This window comes from Cebus imitator, unplaced genomic scaffold, assembly GCF_001604975.1.
Source record: "Cebus imitator isolate Cc_AM_T3 unplaced genomic scaffold, Cebus_imitator-1.0 Scaffold316, whole genome shotgun sequence".
NCBI classification, from domain to species: Eukaryota; Metazoa; Chordata; class Mammalia; order Primates; family Cebidae; genus Cebus; species Cebus imitator.
Genome location: NW_016107631.1, coordinates 1,243,046 through 1,262,616, shown reverse-complemented (window position 1 = coordinate 1,262,616; position 19,571 = coordinate 1,243,046). Strand labels below are relative to the sequence as shown.

The window sequence follows — 19,571 nt, the reverse complement described above, 5'->3', positions numbered from 1 at the left end:
AGGTCAGAAGTTTGAGACCAGCATGACCAACATGGTGAAACCTCATCTCTACTAAAAATACAAAAACTAGCTGGGAATGGTGGCATGCTCCTGTGATCCCAGCTACTTAGGAGGCTGAGGCAAGAGAATCACTTGAACCCAGGAGGTGGAAGCTGCAGTGAGCCGAGCCCAGATTCCTGCCACTGCACTCCAGCATGGGCGACTGGTGGTGGGGGGAACAACACTGAACGGCACTTAAAGAATCCGGAAGCTCGCCTAGATAGATGTCTGACTCATCCCAAGACCTGAAAGACAACACCTGGGTACCAAATTTCTTTATTTGAAGGAACGGTACAAAGAACTTAAGTGGGTGTTTTGGTACAACTTATAGAAAAGGTAAAGGAAACCCCAATATGCATGCACTGCCTTGGTGACCAGGGAAGTCATCCTGTGGCTATGGGGAAATTAGCCTAAGGCTTAGCTTTCATTATCACTGTCTCCCAGGGTGTGCTTGTCAAAGAGATATTCTGCCAAGCCAGACTGGGGTGCTCCCATCTTGCGCAAGTTGGTCACGTGGTCACCCAATTCTTTGATGGATTTCACCTGCTCATTCAGATAATGTGTCTCAATGAAGTCACACAACTAGAAAACAATGGGGAAGACAGTTAGTAGTCAGCTTTCCCAATCCCTAAAGCAAATGATTTCCTCCATTTATTTCCTGGGTTTCCAATACTCACATGGGGGTCATTTTTGTCAGTGGCCAGTTTGTGCAGTTCCAGTAATGACTGATTCACATTTTTTTCCAAATGTAATGCACACTCCATCGCATTCAGCCCGCTCTCCCAGTCATCATGGTCTGGTTTCTAAATGAGGAGGACAGGTGAATGCATCTCTACCAACTAACCTACACATCAGCAAGCCTGTCTTATCTAACCACCATGCTTTGGCAAAGGGGACGTTACTATTGGCCTAATTTAGTTTAGATGGTTAAGCCTAAAAAAGCACAAAAGGCAAAAGCCCAGCGTATCATCGTATCATCACTTTATAAGGGCAACTGCTAGTTTAAGTGATTTTGGACACCCCAACACCACTAGATTACTAAGTATGACAGCCGTAGTTCTTTTGTTTACCTTGATATCCTGAAGGAAGATGCGGCCACCTCGTTGGTTCTGCAGTTTCATCAGTTTCTCGGCATGTTCCCTCTCCTCATGAGATTGGTGAAGAAAGTACTTGGCAAAGTTCTTCAAAGCCACATCATCGCGGTCAAAGTAGTAAGACTGAAAGAGGAACACTGAATGTGTTATGTTAGGGATTCCCAGACAGGTGGCTGTTGACAATCTACATGGAGGTGAGATGGTCTTGTGAGCCTAGGCTTCCTTTGCACAGCATGAAGGAATCAGTGCCTAAGGAGACTGGGGGCAGATGAGCTACTGGATTGTACCCAACAGTAGTGCTTCTATTCTAAAATAGAAAACGGAAACTTGACCCTTGAAAGGTTATTTCAAGGAAACTTTAGAATATGATGGGCATTGCCTCGAACACAGAATGTCTTAAGGATCTGTATTAGTGCAGAGAAAACTTCTTATAGCCCGTGCCAAATCTCATTGTTGGATGAGAGGCTGGCTGCCGGAGTACTGACCCTGCACTTAAGTCCTTTTCTCCTCCCTGCGCCTGGATTAACCACGTTAAAGCATGGCTAAAACAAAGAGCTCAGGAGCTTACCAGCTATACTGCGAATTTATAAAATTAAAAACTCCCATGCAAGGTGACAAATATGCACAGTATACTGATGTAAATATACTTTTATAATAATTGTATCACAAAAATTTGATTTTTGGTTTTAGGCATTTCATGTAGTCAAGTGTTTCTGAAAGGCAGTGACTGTCACAGAAATACAGGCTTGTTTTCAAATCCATTTGGAACACATCTATTCTTGGAACAGTTTGGACAATCACAAGGCAACTCTAAGGAAGACTCTCAGGACACCGCCTAAGACCAGAATTTGGGAAAATTGATTCCACTGATCACTGAAAAATTTCTTGCCCAGTAACTGTCGGTTGACTTTACCCAAGAACTAGGGGTTCAATTAGTAGGTCAGAACTCCACACCTCTCACAGTAAGATACATAAAAGATAAATTAAGTTCCCTAGGCGCAAGATCAGGTGACACTGCAAGATCAGGTGACACTTCGGTGACTGCAGAAGGGGCGATTTCTAGAGATATGCTTCAATGCAAGCGGGACTTCAGAGATAAGCAGAGCCGAGAGGTATCATACAGCTGCTCAAGAGGGATCTGCCCACAAGATAAGCCACTACGTGCCAGCCCCCAAGGGGGCTATTCGACAGCTTTACCCAGCAGGCCCGCCGTACCTAGGCGGATGGGGGAGAGGTGGATATCTAAGCAAAAAACGTTGGGTCTCAGGGCCAAATGCCAGAGGCAGAGGAAAAAATGGGAGTGCAAAACCCCACCTTCCTAACCGCAGGTTTCCTGTACAAGCTGCTGCCAAGTCTTACAACCCAGAATTTCTAGACGCCAAGCGCTCTTTAAAAAAAGAAGGGTGTGCAGAGGTGGCCCTGGCCTAGGAGAGAGCGTTCCCAGGGGACAGCTAAGAACCAACTGCCCGGACTTTCCGCGCCAGAGAAGTCCTTGGAGACCTCTAACAGCCTCCATTTTCCAGAAGGGCGCAGGGAGGCGGGGAAGCCCGCGGGCGGCCACACCCCCGGCCCGCCCCAGCGCGCGCCCCGGGAACCGCGCCCGGCCCCCGCCCCCGCCCCGGCCCTGGCCCGCCCGCGCTCACCATGGACAGGTAAACATAGGAGGCGTAGAGCTCCAGGTTGATCTGGCGGTTGATGGCGGCCTCTGAATCCTGGTGGTAGTTCTGGCGCACGTGTGAAGGTGATGCGGTTGTCATGGTGGCTGCTAAGGAGAGGCGGCGGCGGCGGTGGCTGCGCGGCGCTGGAGAGGCGGCGGGGGCCTTGAGGCGGTCCGAGGACGCGGTGTGGAGGTGACGGAGGGCTGGCTGTGGGCGGCCGGCCGGGGTGGGGGACGAGCGCCGGGTTCCGTCCAAGCACTGTTGAAGCAGGAAACCGCGGCGACTCTGGGCGAAGAACGTCTGGCGCAGCGAGCGGCTCGCTGGATCTTATAGCAGCTGCAGCGTCAGGCCCGCCCCGGCCAATCAGCGCCGCCCGCCCCGCGCCCGCTTCTTCCGGTGGGCGCGCGGCCTCGCCCCTGCGGTGGGGGAGGGGCGGCCGCTGGAGGCCCTCGCTCGCTCCCGCGGTGCTGGGGAGCTGGGACGAGTACCGGACGGCCTCGGGGGCAGTGGTGGCGTCTTTGTGCCCCTGAGTCCCGTTTAGTGGAGTTGGAGGGAAGCTGCAAGGAGGCGTGGGAAGCCCACCTCAGAGCCCCCTGATCTAGGGGCTCCCGGGCCTTGGAACGCGGGGGGCGGGGTAGGGGAGGTAATGGGGTGATCCCGATTTCCATTTTCCCGAACGGGCACCCTGAGGCTCCTGGCCTGGGGCATGGTGTTAAAAATCATAGCGGCGGGGAAGCCCTTGTGACATCTTGCTGCAGGTTGGGAAGGTGGAAGGTGGACGCGGGCCTTAGGTGGCCGAGCCCACTTTCTCTTCCTCAGAGTTCAGGAAGGAGCGCGATGGAGAAGTGGGGCGCACGGCCGGTTTCGGGTCTGCCCCTGCCCTTCCGACTCCAGCGACCATGTCCGCCTTTGGTGGAGAGCAAACATGGCTCCGTGTGCAGTTTCTGCAACAAAGGCTGGGCGGGCCGGGTTTCCCTAGGGAGGAGGACCGCCTCCCTTCGGGGGTCGTGGGGGTGAGCCACCGGGGCCTCCGAGAGAATCGCTAGTGTCGCTTCTCACCCAAGGGACATATCTCGGGTTAGAAATAAAGGAGAAGCGACAGGAGAAGCGACGTGGATCTAAAGGCAAAGCCCATCCTGAGGCCTTTTCAAAATGGCCTCTTATCGGCCCCACTGCGTGGCCCTATTGGGTAACCCTGGGTGTGTCATTGGAGAGAAGCTGATGGGGTTGGTGGCGGGCGACAGGTGGAAGAGACCCCCGGAGGGGCGGAGCCAGCGTGTGTGGCCTGCAGCTGAGTCCCAGGCACAGGGTGGATGTGAATTTATGGGTGGCCGAGCTGGAGCTAGGCCCTGCCCCTACCTAGATACTGGATTCGGGGTCCAATGTTCTCTCGCGTTTTTTGACGCATCGGTGGAAGAACTATCAAGATCATTTTCAGGATGCTAACAAACCTGCAGCTAGAAGCTGGACTTCCAAACCTTATTTTTAAAAAGCAACTCTACTGAAATATTAAAACAAATTGCCGATGGAATTAGGGTGATTTTTCACTGTTATTTAAAAATTCACCTATGTGCCGGCTATGTGCCTGGCGCGGTGGCTCACGCCTGTAATTCCAGCACTTTGGGAGGCCGAGGAGGGTGGATCACCTGAGGTCGGGAGTTCAAGACCAGCCTGACCAACATGGAGAAACCTCACCTCTACTAAAAATACAAAAAATTTTCGGGGCGTGGTGGGGCATACCTATAATCCTAGTTACACTCCAGCCTGGGCAACAAGAGTGAAACTCCGTTTCAAAAAAAACAAAAAACACCTATGTTATTTGCAGGAAAAACGTTCTAGTGGTGCTAGAGCAACAAAAATAAGGTAAACAGTAGAATGCTGCTAGACAGTGAGTACCTTACCCGGTCTGGGCTAGGAGGAGGTCAAGGAAGCCTTCCCGAATTGAGACACCTGAGCTAAGTTTGAAGAAAAAATTAAGAAGGTGAAGTGCGGGAGGGAAAGGGGGAAGGGAATTCGGAGCAGAATGAACAGCATATGCAAAGGTGTGAAGATGAAATGCACGGCCTGTTCAAGCTACCTTAAGAAAGTATGTTGGCCTGGGGCGCGGTGGCTCATACCTGTAATCCCAGCACTTTGGGAGGTGGAAGCAGGCTGATCACTTGAGTTCAGGAGTTGGAGACCAGCAAAACCCATCCCTACTAAAAATACAAAAATTAGCTAGGCATGGTGGCATGTGCCTGTAATCCTAGCTACTCAGGAGGCTGAGGCAGGAGAACCGCTTGAACCTGAGAGGTGGAGGTTGCAGTGAGCCAAGATCGCGCCTTTGCACTCTAGCCTGGAAGACAGAGTGAAACTCCGTCTCAAAATATAGAAAAGAAAGTACGTTGGCCTGGAAAATACAGCGCATGTTTGGGGATGCTGGATAGGGTGAAGAATAGAACAAGGTCCCGCAGGGTTGTGTGCCATAAAGGGGATAAACTTGATCCTAGAGACAGCATGGAGACACCACATTAGCTTTGTTTTTAGAAACTTTACACTGGAAATCTCCTAGGATAAGAGTATTGCAAAGCCACCGTATATAGGATTCAAAGCTTTCCTTTATAGCAGTAACCAACAGTTAGAAAATGGGGAGAAAAAAGAATGGAAAAAAAAGATGTTTTTTACTTACATTGGCAACAAAAGCTTAAAGTACCTTGGAATAAAGTTAACAAGAAATATATAGAAAAAATGATAAATGCTTACTGCTGGCCAAAAAAAAAAAAAAAAAAAAAGACAGCCTTGCATAAATGAAGAGGTACCATATTCCCAAATGGTCAGTCTTCATTTTGTAAAGATATCAGCTGGCCAGGCATGGTGGTTCACGCTTGAAATCCCAGCACTTTGGGAGGCAGAGGCGGGTGGATCAGAAGTTCGAGACCAGCCTGGCCAACACAGGGAAACCCCGTCTCTATTAAAAATACAAAAATTAGCTGGGTGTGGTGGTAGGCACCTGTAAATCCCAGCTACTCGTGAGGCTGAGGCAGGAGAATCGCTTGAACTTGGGAGGTGGAGGTTGCAGTGAGCCGAGATCGTGCCACTGCACACCAACCTGGACAACAGATCTAGACTCTGTCTCAAAAAAATAAAAATAAAAAAGTCAGTATTCCCCAAATAAACGAGTTCACTGCAATTTCCATAAGAGGCAAGTGTTTTTTTTTTTTTTTTCCTCAGCCATTACTGACTCTGGGACAGTATGTTTTTTTTGAAACTTCGCAAAATGATTCTAAAGTTCATTTGGAGGAGTCAGTGTGTTGTAGATTTGCATTTGGTGCTATAATAAAAGTACAGTAAAGTGCTGTAAGCAGTGTGGTGCTGGCGCAGAAAGAGATGACTACATGATTGCGACAAAATAGTCCTGCCCGCCTACATATGGGAACTTGGGACATGCTGAAGTGTCGTTTCAAATTAGGGAAGAAAGAATGGGTTTAACAAATTATGTTGAAACAATTGATAGTCATGTGGAGAAAAATGACTCACTCAGTATTTAAAAATACATTCCAGATGGATTAAAACTCCAAGCCTTAAAAGAAGTATAAGGTTTTAGGAAGAATATATAGAAGATTATTTTTTATAATTTTGGGGTAAGGAGTATTTTTCTGAGGCTGTCAGAAGCCATAAAAGTACAGTTGGCAGATTTGACTACTTAAAAATGAAAAGCTGTAAGACAAAAGATGTTGTAAACAGAGTCAAAACAGAGATGACAAATTGGGTTGATATTTGTAGCTCATATAAGTGTTGAAGATTAGTAACTATAATATATATTTGTGTATGTCTAATTAAATGCTATATATTTGTCACACCTTTATTTTTTTTTGAGACGAGGTTTCACTGTTGTTGCCCAGGCTGGAGTGCAGTGGCTCGATCTTGGCTCACTGCAACCTCCACTCCGGGGTTCAAGTGATCCTCCTGCCGCAGCCTCCCAAGTAGCTGGGACTGCAGGCACTTGCCACCATGCCTGGCTGATTTTTGTATTTTTAGTAGAGACGGGTTTTCACCATTTGGCTAGGCTGGTCTTGAACTCCTGATCTGAAGCGATCCACCCACCTTGGCCTCCCAGAGTGCTGGGATTATGGGCATGAGCCACCATGCCTGGCATTATGAGGCCCTTTTGATTGCCTGCCCTGGTGCTATATATAGATGGTAAGCTCCTGAAAGGCAGGCATTGTTTATGTCTTGTCTCTGCACTCCCAGCTTTTTGCAAGGTGCTTGTTACTTGGTATTCAATATGTGTTGCATGAACAGGTGGATGCATGATTGAATGTTCAGGATGGATGAGAGTGAGGCTAGAGGGCTGGGCACCAGTCGGGGGGCAGCAGCCTTAGTTCTTAGAGAGCAGAGGGGATAGAACGAAGATCTGACAGATCTGGAGAAGACCGAATTAACAGACTGATTGACAAAAGTGCCCCCACTTTTGTGACCTTCTACAGCACAAGCTGCCCCTCAGTATTGCTGCGATGTTCACTGCAGCTACATACGTGTTTAGCCAAGCATGGCGCCAATACTGATTCAGGAAACCTACTCCCTGCAGCAGTGGGCAGTGGGTAAGGGAGCTCCCAGCTTTCTGATTTGGGCAGCCTGGCTGCTGCTGCCATTCCCTGAGCCGAGGAGCACAGGAAGAAACGCAGGTTTTGGGGAAGGCCCTTGGGGGAGGTCAGCTTGGTTTTGGAATAGATGTGCTGAGTTTCCAGGTTTCAGGGATGTCCAGGGGGACAGAGCCAGCATGAAGTTGTTGGACCCACCGGAAGAAAGTTGGTCTGCTGCAGGGAGTAGGTTTCCTGAATCAGTATTGGCGCCATGCTTGGCTAAACACGTATGTAGCTGCAGTGAACATCGCAGCAATACTGAGGGGCAGCTTGTGCTGTAGAAGGTCACTAGGGAAGGCTGGCGGAAACAATGGAAGGGAAATCTGTTGGTGGGGGAGTGTAAGAGTGTGAGAGAGAGAGAGAGAGAGAGAGAGTGTGTGTGTGTGTGTGTGTGTGTATATGATTGTTTATATGATTGCTTGTGTCCCTTCCCTACTTTCTGGTAACTTGAGGTGTCAGAACTGCAGTCTCCAAGCCTTTAGATTCTTCCGAAGCTGTGGCCTGGTCTTTGGACCTTTGTTGACCAGGGTTCCACCTCCCCCACCCTCCAGCCCAGCGCCTCGTGACTTGGAGGCTGCGGCGGGGAGTTTGGCTGAACTCCCGGGACAGCCGCTTCCCAGGGCCAGGAGTGGCGGGAGGGACCTCGAATGAGAGAAGAGCCAAGCCGGTGGTTTCTGGAGGCTCAGCGCATCCCGGAGGAGGTGGGGGGTGGGGGTTGCGGTGGAGAGTTGCTGTCCCACCGTGACTCAGCACTCTGCTGGTAGACAGTTGCTGTCCCACCGTGACTTAGCACTCTGGTGGGCCAGGCTTGGGCTCCAAAAGTGCTTTGTCTTGGAGGAGAGAAGCAGTCAGAAGACCTGGAGGGCTGTGGCTTCACTGTGGAGGGAGGGAGGGAGAGAGAGAGAGAGAGAGAGAGAGAGAGAGCACGCGTGCCCCCCTCCCCTCATTTCCTAATGAAACAAAGACCAGAGGCTGGACGGGGAACAAAGGGGCCTGAGATCACCCAGCGGGGCCTCTAATGGTGTTTTTGCTGGCAAGCCTTGGTTTTTCTTTTCCTGCCTATCCCTTGCTCGTGCCTTCCCACCGCACAGGGAATTCTCAATAGATGCTGGGTTTCTTTCCCTTCTCCGGACTGTTACAATTCAGGATTCCACAGCTAGGAAATCATAGACCCCCACAAATTTAAAGGCTTGGAAGGGACTTTAGAGCTTCCAAATCATTGTGTTTTACAGAAAAGTGAGACCCAAAGAAGGTTAGGCTTGCCCAATGCCATAGAGTCACTGGCTTTTCAGCTGAAAACTAGGACAGGGCACATGACAGGAACCCTGTGGCCATTAATACAATAACTGTGTTTAATAAGTGTGTTGAAGGAATGGGTGTGTAAAGGAACTACTATGTGAAAAGGCAGAGCCCAAACTGTTCCACAGGCTGGTTACAACAAAGGAAAACCTCAAAAAAAAACCTCAGGGCTGGAGACGTGGGTTACGTGGCATTTTAACTGAAGAGCTGATGTTTTAAATGTCTGGGATTCCCCCTGAAGTGAAGTGAAGTAAAGCAGGAAATTTGAGTTTTGAAATTCAGAACATGGAAAAAACAATGCTAAATCAGATTCGGGTACATTTCTGGATGATGCAATCATATTCACAGAGCTTGTCCTTAAATCGTTTCTTGAAAGCCCTTGAGAGCAGTAGACTCGAGAGTGTAGATACTCAGAACCCCCACCTCCCCCCCACCTCTTCCAGAAGGTTAACGAGAGCCACAGTCTTCGATGTTTGAGGCCAACTGCAAATAGAAGGAAAGGCCTGTTTTTGAACGTTAACTCAGGCCTCCCTGCACTCCAGCCTTCTGCCCCAAACCTTATTACATGGTGTCCCAGCTGTGTGTTTGCTTCCTGGCTGGACTTTGAGCTTCACTTTAAGCTGTGTCTCCAGTCCTGGCACAGCCCGGGGGTGCTTCCAGCTCTAGCAGTTTGCAGCTCCGTACCTCTTCTCCCGAATGGTCATGCCCAGCGGAACATCTGGTCTCTACCTTTGGACTAGTGGCTCCTGGAGTTCAAGGCTTTTGCCTTTAACAGTCCCCACCTGTATCCTTCCCTGTGCACCCCTGGGATCTGCCTGCAGTGAAGAGGCTACCTGGCCTCTCTGAACTGTGATTCCTGTGTTATTTACAGTATCTGAAGCCAGCCCTCTCCCATGCTAACTTGAGCACACACTCTGGGCGCCCTCTTCACCACAGTTCTCATTGCATCCCGTCAGCTGGGACCCAGCCACGTGGCATCCCCACATCACCCTGTCCAGGCCCAGCTGTGCTCACCCTGGCCAAATCAGGAGAGGCCCAGCTCAGCACAGGTGGCAGGTGATAGCCATGGCTAGCAGCCTTGGGAGAAGGGTGAAAAAAAATAAGAAAAATGACTTGCACATCTGGGCAGGGACCTGAGCTGCCAGAGAGGCCTTGGCAGCCAGGGACTGGGAGTGCCTCCTCGTGGAAATGGGGACTGTGTCTGCCTTGGGGGTTTTCACTGTGTGGACGCTCACTGTGGTGGAGGGGAACGATGGCTGCACAATCACAGTCCCTTGAGCACTGGGGCAGAGGGAGGAAGTAGATCCAAGAGGATCTGAGAGATCGGCAGCCAGAGACCAGCCCAGCCAGGAGGCAGCAGAATGAGGCAGCCAGAGGAAGCAGCAAGGGCTTTCCTGCCCCGAAAGAAGGGGCACAATCCAGGAGAGCTAGTGAGTCTTGCTGGGCCAGCAGATAGGGCCTAAGTCAGCAGAGGGAAGTCCTGAGTGTCCTATGAGAGAGTCAGGACCCAAAAGATCTCCCCCTCAGCATGGCCGAGGCCTCCAGCCTGTGGCTGCTCCCAGCGTCTCAGGCTCCTTCTTTCCTGCCTGGACCACTTCCTACAGTCCCAGCCTCTCTAACTTGTCTCTGTTCTGTCTGTCCCAGCATTAAGAAATGCAAAGATAAGCACTTTGTGATTACAACTTAGGGAGGCTGGTACAGTGGCTCACGCCTGTAATCCCAGCACTTTAGAGGCAGAGGTGGGTAGATTACTTGAGCCCAGGAGTTTGAGACCAGCCTGGGTAACATAGTGAGTCCCCCTCTCTACAAAGAAGTACAAAAATTAGCTGGGTATGATGGCACAGGCCTGTAGTCCGAGGTACTCAGGAAGCTGAGGCAGGAGGATTACTTGACCCCAGAAATTCAAGGCTGCAGTGAGCTATGATTGTGCCACTGCACTCCACCCTGGGCAACAGAGCCAAACCCTGTCTCTAAATAAATAAATAAATATAAGTAAAAATAAACCTCCTTAAGGGCTCCCCACTGCCCTTGGGATACAATTGTGATTCCTGGGTGTGGCCCAGCCCCTCACCCCCAGGCTTCTCTCTGGCCCTCCAGTGTTCCCTTCACACCTTGGAACTTCACACAGCTGGCCCGTCTGCCCAGACGGCTTGCCCCTGACTCTTCTGCCTGAAAAACTACCTGGCCTTCAACACCCAGCTCAAATATCCTCTCTAGGCTCCTTGCACTGTCCCCGGGAGCTGAGAATTTCCATTTTTTGTGCCCTCCAGCAGTCTGAGTGCATGGTCTGCTATGCCATGCCGTACTGTAGACCTGCCCTGGACCTGCGTCCCCCACTGGAAGGAAACTAATGCCCTTTATCTTAGGCGTGCCTTTGCCTTTCCCACCTCAGCACCTGGCAAAGCACTTAACAGATTTAAAGGCTCCCAGACTACCGATAAATAGGGGCTGGATTTAACTTGGACTTGACTCTTAGCTCAACTCTTACCTTTTCTGTTACTAAGCGTTAGGCTGCTCCACCACCACCTCATAGGTTTTTTTGTTTGTTTTTTATTGAGACGGAGTCTTACTCTGTCACCCAGGCTGGACTGCAGTGGCGCAATCTCGGCTCACTGCAACCTCTGCCTCCCGGGTTCAAGTGAGTCTCCTGTCTCAGCCTCCCGAGTAGCTGGGATTATAGGTGCTCACCACCACACCCAGCTATTTTTAGTAGAGATGGGGTTTCACCATGTTGGCCAGGCTGGTATTGAACTCCTGACCTCAAGTGATCCACCCACCTTGGCCTCCTAAACTGCTGGGATTACACGCGGGAGCCACCGTGTCTGGCCTTCTTTTTTTTTTTGACGGTCTTGCTCTGTTGCCCAGGCTATAGTGCGGTGGCCTGATCTCAGCTCACTGCAACCTCCGCCCCCTGTGTTCAAGTGATTCTCCTACCTCAATCCCCTGAGTAGCTGGGACTCCAGGCACGCACTACCATGCCCGGCTAATTTTTGTATTTTTAGTAGAACAGGGTTTCCCCATGTTGCCCACACTGGTCTTGAACTCCTGGCCTCAAGCCATCCACCTGCCTCAGCCTCACAAAGTGCTGGCATGAGCCACTGCGGCCAATCAGGTTTGGTTTTTCCATCTTTACTTAAGTAAGACTCCCAGCAGTTTCTGCCTCCCGTATGGAAGAAGCTGGGAATTAGCGAGACTTTCTGGGGTTTCAGGATTATTCCTTGGCAGAGACCTGAGAACACTGCGAGGCAGTTGGGGCTGGGGACTAGTGCTGCCACGGGGATGGAGATGTCACAGTCATGGGCTCAGTGGCTCTGAGGACCAGTTCCCGTGGCTTGCTTTTGTGGTCACAGAATGTTTCCTCAACTGGAGGAATCTGTGGGCTGTCACTAGGGGACGACGGGGGAAGAAGTCAAGAAGGGTTGGTATAAAACCAGCTTGCTACTTCAAAACAATGTCCTGTCCTTCCTGGCAGTGGACCAATGCATTGTTGGAGTTGTTATTCCATAAACATAACAGAGATTTTTACATAAAGTAAGTTTTGGGGCTGACACTGACAGCACCTCTGAGTAGGTAGGGCTGGCAGCAGAGGTTCCCTTTATCCGGTGAACAAACTGGAGATCAGAGAGATTAAGAGACGGCCTTGCCTAAGATTGCGCAGCTGGTAAGAGACAGGGCTCTGACTGGAACCTGGACTCTGATTGTGGCCCAATTTTCCAAGCCTGGTGCCCTGACTCAGCCATGACAGCAATGCTGAAACTCAGCACATACATTACCTTAACCTCAAGGCATGCAGGAAGAAGACCTCCAAGATTCCACTTGCTGAGGCTTCTGAAATTTCCCTACAGGTGAAGAGCACTTCCTGCACCCTGAATCCTGAAGGCAAGCCAGCACCGACCTTCAGCTGGCTTCAAGCCACCAGCTTTGGCAGAGGGCACTTTCAAAGTAGTTGCTATGATTCTACCAGCAGCAAAGCGATCACCGGTGATCTTTGAAATTAATAGGCTGATTTGATTAGTAACTGGAGTCTGTTTGCGTGGTGGGAGTTTTGTGGTTCTTTGGAAGGTGCTATTGATAATCTCATGGCAGGGCTTAAAGAATTGGACTTGGTCTTGAGTTTTCTCCTGGACTTGGTGCTCATGGCTGGCAGGCCCAGGAGATGCCTGAGCAGCCTGGAGACTGGCGGCTGTCCAGTGGCTTTCTGAGTAGGACAGTGGGTCTAGGCCCACGCCGGAGAGCTAAGGGTGTTTCTGCAGCTTGTAATCCACAGAGACCACGGCTGGCTCCTCAGACCCACACTGCTCCCACTGTGCTTGGCTGGTCCTCCCGGAGGCTGGGGGCCTCAGCCACAAGACACACCACCTTTTTTTTTTTTTTTTTTTTTTTTTTTTTTTTAAATAAAGACGGGGTTTCACTATGTTGGTCAGGCTGGTCTTGAACTCCTGACGTCAGGTGATCCACCTGCCTTGGCCTCCAAAGTGCTTGGATTACAGGCGTGAGCCACCATGCCCTGCCAAGACACATCATCTTAGGGAGCAGTGGGAGGTGCTTCCCTGAGGGGCTCATGGTGTCTCATTACTAGGTATGATCTGAGAACTGTATAAACTTGCCTGAAAGAGTGTCGGGGTCTATGGAGCTGAAGGTGTTCACATGCCGGGGAGCATAGGATGACCCACTTCCAAACTGGGGCAACACCAGCTCCTCCCCTGAGGCCTTAGCCCACCCTTAGTTTTCTGGGGGGAGGGCCCACCCACCCTTCTGACAAAGCTTGTGATCTGATGCTCAGAAGCCAGCCGGCCCCAGTCAGAGCCAGGAGAGCCCTCCCATGGGAAGGGGCTTTACATGCTATCGTTACCTTTCTCATCTGTTTCCAGCTGCATGGATGATATTCTAACGCCCTGTCAAACACCCCTGCCTTTTGTAATCCTCTGAAAGCATTAGTTGGAACCAAGTGGCTCTTGTTTTTTCCCACGATTTACTCACCTATCTGGCTGCCCTTTCAATATCGTGGGTATATCTGGGGGCTAACGGGGGTGTGTATGTGTAGTGGCAGGAATCCAGATATTTTGCTTTTTGCTTTTTCCTGGAATTGATTTCTTCAGATCCATACCTACTTCCCAATATCCACCTCCCTTCTGGACACTAGATCCAGATTTTCCTCTGGGGAACTATTTGCTTCCCTCCAAGCTCTGTGATGTGCTACAATTGAAATTGCCTCCATCTCTAGATTCAGGGGTAGACATGTTGTCTTTTACTTGGAACAAAAAAAATTATTTTTTAGAGATGGGGTCTCACTATGTTGCCCAGGCTGGAGTGCAGTGGCTATTCACAGGCACGATCCCACTACTGATCAGCACAGTGGTTTTGACCTGCTCCGTTTCTGACCTGGGCCAGTTCACCCCTCCTTAGGCAACCTGGTGGTCCCCTGCTCCCAGGAGGTCACATATTGATGCCGAACTTAGTGCAGACACCCAGTTGGCATAGTGCACTACAGCCCAGAACTCCTGGGCTCGAGCGATCCTCCCACCTCAGCCTCCTGAGTAACTGGGACTACAGGCACGTGCCACTGTGCCCAGCACAACAAAATTTTTAATCCACTTACATTTTACATCGGAGGTCCCTGTAGAGAGCCAGTATAGCCCACCCCCTCTGGGAGAATCAGCAGCAAGGCTGCTGTGAACTTTGGGTGAACTTCAGAGAAGGAAACCATAATAGGGGAATGTGTATTTCTCAGAGAAGAGCAGAAAGGCCTAGAAAAAGATAACCAGCTCTCACTGACCTTGCTGCAAGATAGTTGTTAGTGGAAGTGTGTTAACTGAAATATAAGAATTATAACCGCAGGCTGTTCTAAGTAACTGCACCCTCCCTCTGCTACGTGCTTTGTAAACATATAAAATAAAGTACTCTGAGGCACGTGTGAGCCGAAGACACTGACATCATGAGCTTTTCAGACCGCTTGGCCTAGCTTTCTATATATCTGTCTGTGTGTCTTTCTTTATCCCTCGCTGTTCCCTCTTAGGTCTTTGAACCCTTGTGCAACGCAGGACGCAGCACACGCCAGAGGTCCCCAACGCCAGGTAGACCAGTACTGGTTGGAGGCCCGTTAGGAACCAGGCTGCACAGCAGGAGCTGAGCAGCAGGCCAATGAACATCACCTCCTCGCTCTGCCTGCTGCTTACCTGAGCTCTGCCTCCTGGCAGGTCAGCAGCGGTATTAGATTCTCATAGGAGCGTGAACCTTATTGTGAACTGGACATGCGAGGGATCAAGGTTGTGTGCTTCTTATGAGGATCTAACTAAGGCCTGATGATCTGAGGTAGAACAGTTTCATCCTGAAACCGTCTCCCTCCCCCACCCCTTGTCCATGGAAAAAAATTGTCTTCCACAAAACTGATACCTGGTGCCAAAAAGGTTGGGGACCACTGCTTTACATAATCTAAATGGCAACTGATTCCTTCATGGGTCACAGAATTTTCAAGACAGGAAGGAGGCTTTGAGACTATCTAATACTTTCAATCACTCAACTAACGTTCTTATTTTATTATTCTGATTTTTTTTTTTTAAAGACCGAGTCTCTCTCCGTCACACAGGCTGGAGTGCATTGCCGTGATCTCAGCCCACTTCAACCTCCACCTTCAGAGTTCAAGCGATTCCCCTGCCTCAGCCTCCCGAGTAGCTGGGACTACAGGCATGTGCCACCATGCCCAGCTAATTTTTGTATTTTTAGTAGATATGGGGTTTCACCATGTTGGCCAGGATCGTCTCAATCTCTTGATCTCATGGTCTACCCGCCTTGGCCTCCCAAAGTGCTGGGATTACAGGCTTGAGCCACCTTGCCTTACCTATTATTAATATTTTAAAAATAGAGACAGGGTCTCACTCTGTCACCCAGACTAGAATGCAGTAACAAGATCATAGCTCACTGCAGCCTCCAACTCCTGGGCTCAAGTGATCCTCCCACTTCAGCCTTCTGAGTAGCTGGGATTACAGGTGTGTGCCACCACATCTGGCTAATTAAAACAATTTTTTGATGAGGATCTCACTGTATTGCCTAGGCTGGTCCCAAACTCCTGACCTCCAAAGATCCTCCTGCCTCAGTCTCCCCAAAGTTTGGGATTATAGGCATGAGCCACTGCACCTGGCCTCAAACATTTAAAAATGCCAGCTCTATGCCAGACTCTGGGTTAGATGAAGAAAGTGATGCCTGGTGGAAAGGCGGAGACCAGCTCCGGTTTACAGGGAAAGTCAGTGGCTGAGCCAAGAGCCAAAACCTAGGTCTTCTGACTCCCATACCAGCCTTCTTTCCTCATGCTCCTCTGCTTCCTGAGATTAAATTCTTCTGGCAGTGCTCACATATGATTACATGAGCTTGAAGGAACACGGGGAACTCTGTGCCAAGCAGTTATCAACGGTTTCCTGGGCAGGGTTGCAGAGAAAGAGAGAAGAGAAGGTTAAAGGAGCCTCACTCACCCCTGTGTGCCAGGCTCAGCTCTCTGGCGGGGGCGAAACAGGCTCATGGGACTGCCTGAGGGTTTGTCCCCTAGTATCCCTCCTCTGGGCCCCATCAGTCCTCTGCTTCATCCACAGGACCCTTGGGTTCCCCCCTCGTCCTTTGCTTAAGTCTTTCCTCCCATAGCTCTTCACTTTTATCTATCAAAGACCCACCCTTTCTCCCAGCTCCAGTCCTGATCCTGCCTCTGCCGAGAAGTCTTCCCAGATTCAGAGCTCGTCTCTTATTCCAGGTTCTTCTGCTAAAGTTTGTTCCTTCAGCCTTTACGGAGTGACAGGAGGCCCTGTGCCATTGTATCATCATTCCTCCATTGTCACTGGGAGATGGAGGCTCGTAGGAAGCTGGTCTTCATCTTTGCTCCCAGGAATGGGACCAGGCCCTGGCACCTGGCAGGGCCGCAGCTAAGACTCTGGTTGGATGTGATTGAATCATTGTGAGAGCAGGGAATCCTTGCTCTAGGAGGGTCCTTCATTCCTTGAAAGATGGTTTTTGCACTTAACTACGGGCAAGGGAGGGCCTTTCCTGCAATTTCCCCTGAAGAGACTGGAGTGGGATCCTCGGGAGTTGGAACTGGTCTCTGGAGTTTGCCTTCACTCCAACCAGCTTCGTCAGCTCTTTACCCCAAAACTCCTATATTCCAAGGCCAGGGGTCCTCAGGTCCAAGCTCCACCCAGCTGGGTGGGTTAGACTCAGACTGTTTTCTTACAATGAATCAAGTAAGAATAAAAGCTAATACTTATTAATAAAAGCAGATACTTCTGCCGGGCGCAGTGGCTCATGCCTGTAATCCCAACACTCTGGGAGGCCAAGGCAGGCGGATCACAAGGTCAGGACTTTGATGCCAGCCTGACCAAAATGGCGAAACCCCATCTCTACTAAAAAGACAAAAATTAGCTGGGTGTGGTGGTGTACACCTGTAATCCCAGTGAGCCGAGATCATGCCACTGCACTCCAGCCTGGGCGACAGAGACTCCATCTCAGAAAAAAAAGAAAAGAAAGAACAATTGAATAGATAGTGGTCATAAACCATAACATCATTCTTGTTCCCCAGGCTGGAGTGCAGTGGCGTGATCTTGGCTCACTGCAACCTCCGCCTCCTGGATTCAAGTGATTCTCCTGCCTCAGCCTCCCCAGTAGCTGGGATTACAGACACTTGCCGCCACGCCTGGCTAATTTTTGTATTTTAAGTAGAGACAGAGTTTCACCATGTTGGCTAGTCTTGAACTCCTGACCTTAGGTAGTCCACCTGCCTTGGGCTCCCAAAGTGCTGGGATTACAGGCTGTGAGCCACCACGCCGGGCGTTCATTCTCTGTCTCTTAGAAAAATGGAGGCACTTGGTTATAAGCGAAAAATAATTAAAGAAGACCCGAGCTCAACTGCACTTGAGGAGATGACAGCTTTACAGTTCATAAACATTTGCTTTTATTAATTTTGCTGTTTTCTCTTTAAATTTAGAAGCCAGTACATTTTCTTGGGCCTTGTAGAGCTCATAGGCACTAGGCCTGGGCCTGTCATGCCTAATGGAGAAACCTGCCTGTCTGAGGCCAGCGATGGTGGTTTGGGTGTGTGTCCTTGAAGGAACAACAGACCTGGAGCCAGGAGTGTGGAAGCTGGTCCCAGCTCTGCCATTAACTAGCTGGGTGATCTTGGGCAAGCTGCCAGCTTCTCTGGGCCTCCGTGTAGTCACTCGTCAATTGGAGATAATGTCACCTCTATTTTTCTCCTGTGTTCTTTGCTGAAGGGGCATTTCTTCCAGCTGGAGAGACTGGAGGGGCTTAACTGAGTCTTGCCATAGAGCCAAGTAAACACAATTTCTTTCTTTCCTTTTTTTTTTTTTTTTTGAGATGGAGTCTTGTTCTGTCAACCAGGCTTGAATACAGTGGCGCAATCTCAGCTCACTACAACCTTCGCCTCCCAGGTTCAAGTGATTCTTCTGCCTCAGCCTCCTGAATAGCTGGGATTTCAGGTGTGCACCACCACACCCAGCTGATTTTTGTATTTTTTTTTTTTTTAATTTTTGTATTTTTAGTAGAGATGGGGTTTTACCATATTAGCCAGGCTGGTCTCAAACTCCTGACCTCCTGATCCGCCTGCCTCGGCCTCCCAAAGTGCTGGGATTACAGTCATGAGCCACCGCACCTGGCCAGTAAACCCAATTTCTTTGGGATCCATTTGACACTGGTTGGCTGCCCACTGTCAGCCAAGCTCGCAACCAAGCTTGGAGAAGTAGAGATGGCTGAGCCAGAGCTTGTGTTCACAGTAGTCCAGAAAGATAGGCTCAGCAGAGACATGTGGAAGGTGCACAGTGGGATTCACATGAGCAGCCTGAGAGCCTGAGAGAGCCATTGAAGAGCCCAACAGTGGAAGGGCCTTTTCCTTGCTAAGGAAGGTAAAATATCCAAACCAAGTCAATTCAGCAATGATCCAGGTGGAAGCCTGGGATGCAAGAGTGGAAGGGGCAGGACTGTAGCTGCCTGTTAACCCCAGTGTGGTGATTCCCTTCTGTTTCGTTTTGTTTTTTCCTTTTTTGAGACAGGGTTTAGCTTTGTCACTCAGGCTGGAGTGCAGTGGCACATACATGGCTCACTGCAACCTCAACCTCCTGGGCTAAAGCAATCCTCCCACTTCAGCCCCCTGAGTAGCTGGGACTATAGGTGTGAGCCACCACACCCGGCCCACTTTTCTGATTTTTAGTAAAGAAGAGGCGTTTCCGTATTGCCCAGGCTGATCTTGAACTACTGGGCTCAAGCAATCCTGCTGCCTCGGCCTCCCAAAGTGTTGGGATTATAGGCGTGAGCCTTTGCACCCGCCCTCTCTTAACAACTATTAAGTGTACATCACAATATTGTCAACTATATGTACACTGTTGCACAAGAGTTCTCCCAAACTCTTTCATCTTCTGTGACTGAAACTCTGTCTCCTTGAGCAAAAGCTCCCCATTTCCCCTCCCCTCAGCTCCTGGAAACCACCATTCTACTTTCTGCCTCTATGAATTTGATGACTTTGGGTACCTCTTGTAAGTGGAATCATTGCAATATATCCCTTTTCGTGATTGGCTGACTTCACTCAGCATGATGTATTCAAGATTATCATCGGTACAGCAGATGGCAGGATTTCCGTTCTTTAAAAAAGACTGAATGATGTTTCATTGTATGTATATACTATCTTTTCTTTATCCATTCATCCATCCACGGACATTTAGGTTGCTTCCACGTCTTGGCTATTGGGGATAATGTAATGAACATAGGAGTACAACTCTCTCTTTGAGATCCTGTTTTTCATTCTTTAGGATATATGCTCAGAAGTGGGATTGCAGTATCATACGGTTGGTCTATTTTTTTTTTTTTTTTTT

At 49.8% G+C, this 19,571-nt stretch overlaps 1 protein-coding gene across 1 annotated transcript; it reads right to left on the bottom strand.

The window, feature by feature from the left end:
• Positions 1–290: 290 nt before the first annotated feature.
• On the bottom strand, positions 291–3,550 carry FTH1 (ferritin heavy chain 1). The gene is made up of 4 exons (XM_017503829.2): positions 2,777–3,550; positions 1,110–1,256; positions 717–842; positions 291–621 (listed from the first exon to the last, which is right to left on the bottom strand). The coding sequence occupies exons 1-4, from the start codon at positions 2,888–2,890 to the stop codon at positions 457–459; spliced, it is 552 nt and encodes a 183-aa protein (XP_017359318.1). The 5' UTR covers positions 2,891–3,550; the 3' UTR covers positions 291–456.
• Between the last annotated feature and the right edge of the window lie 16,021 nt (positions 3,551–19,571).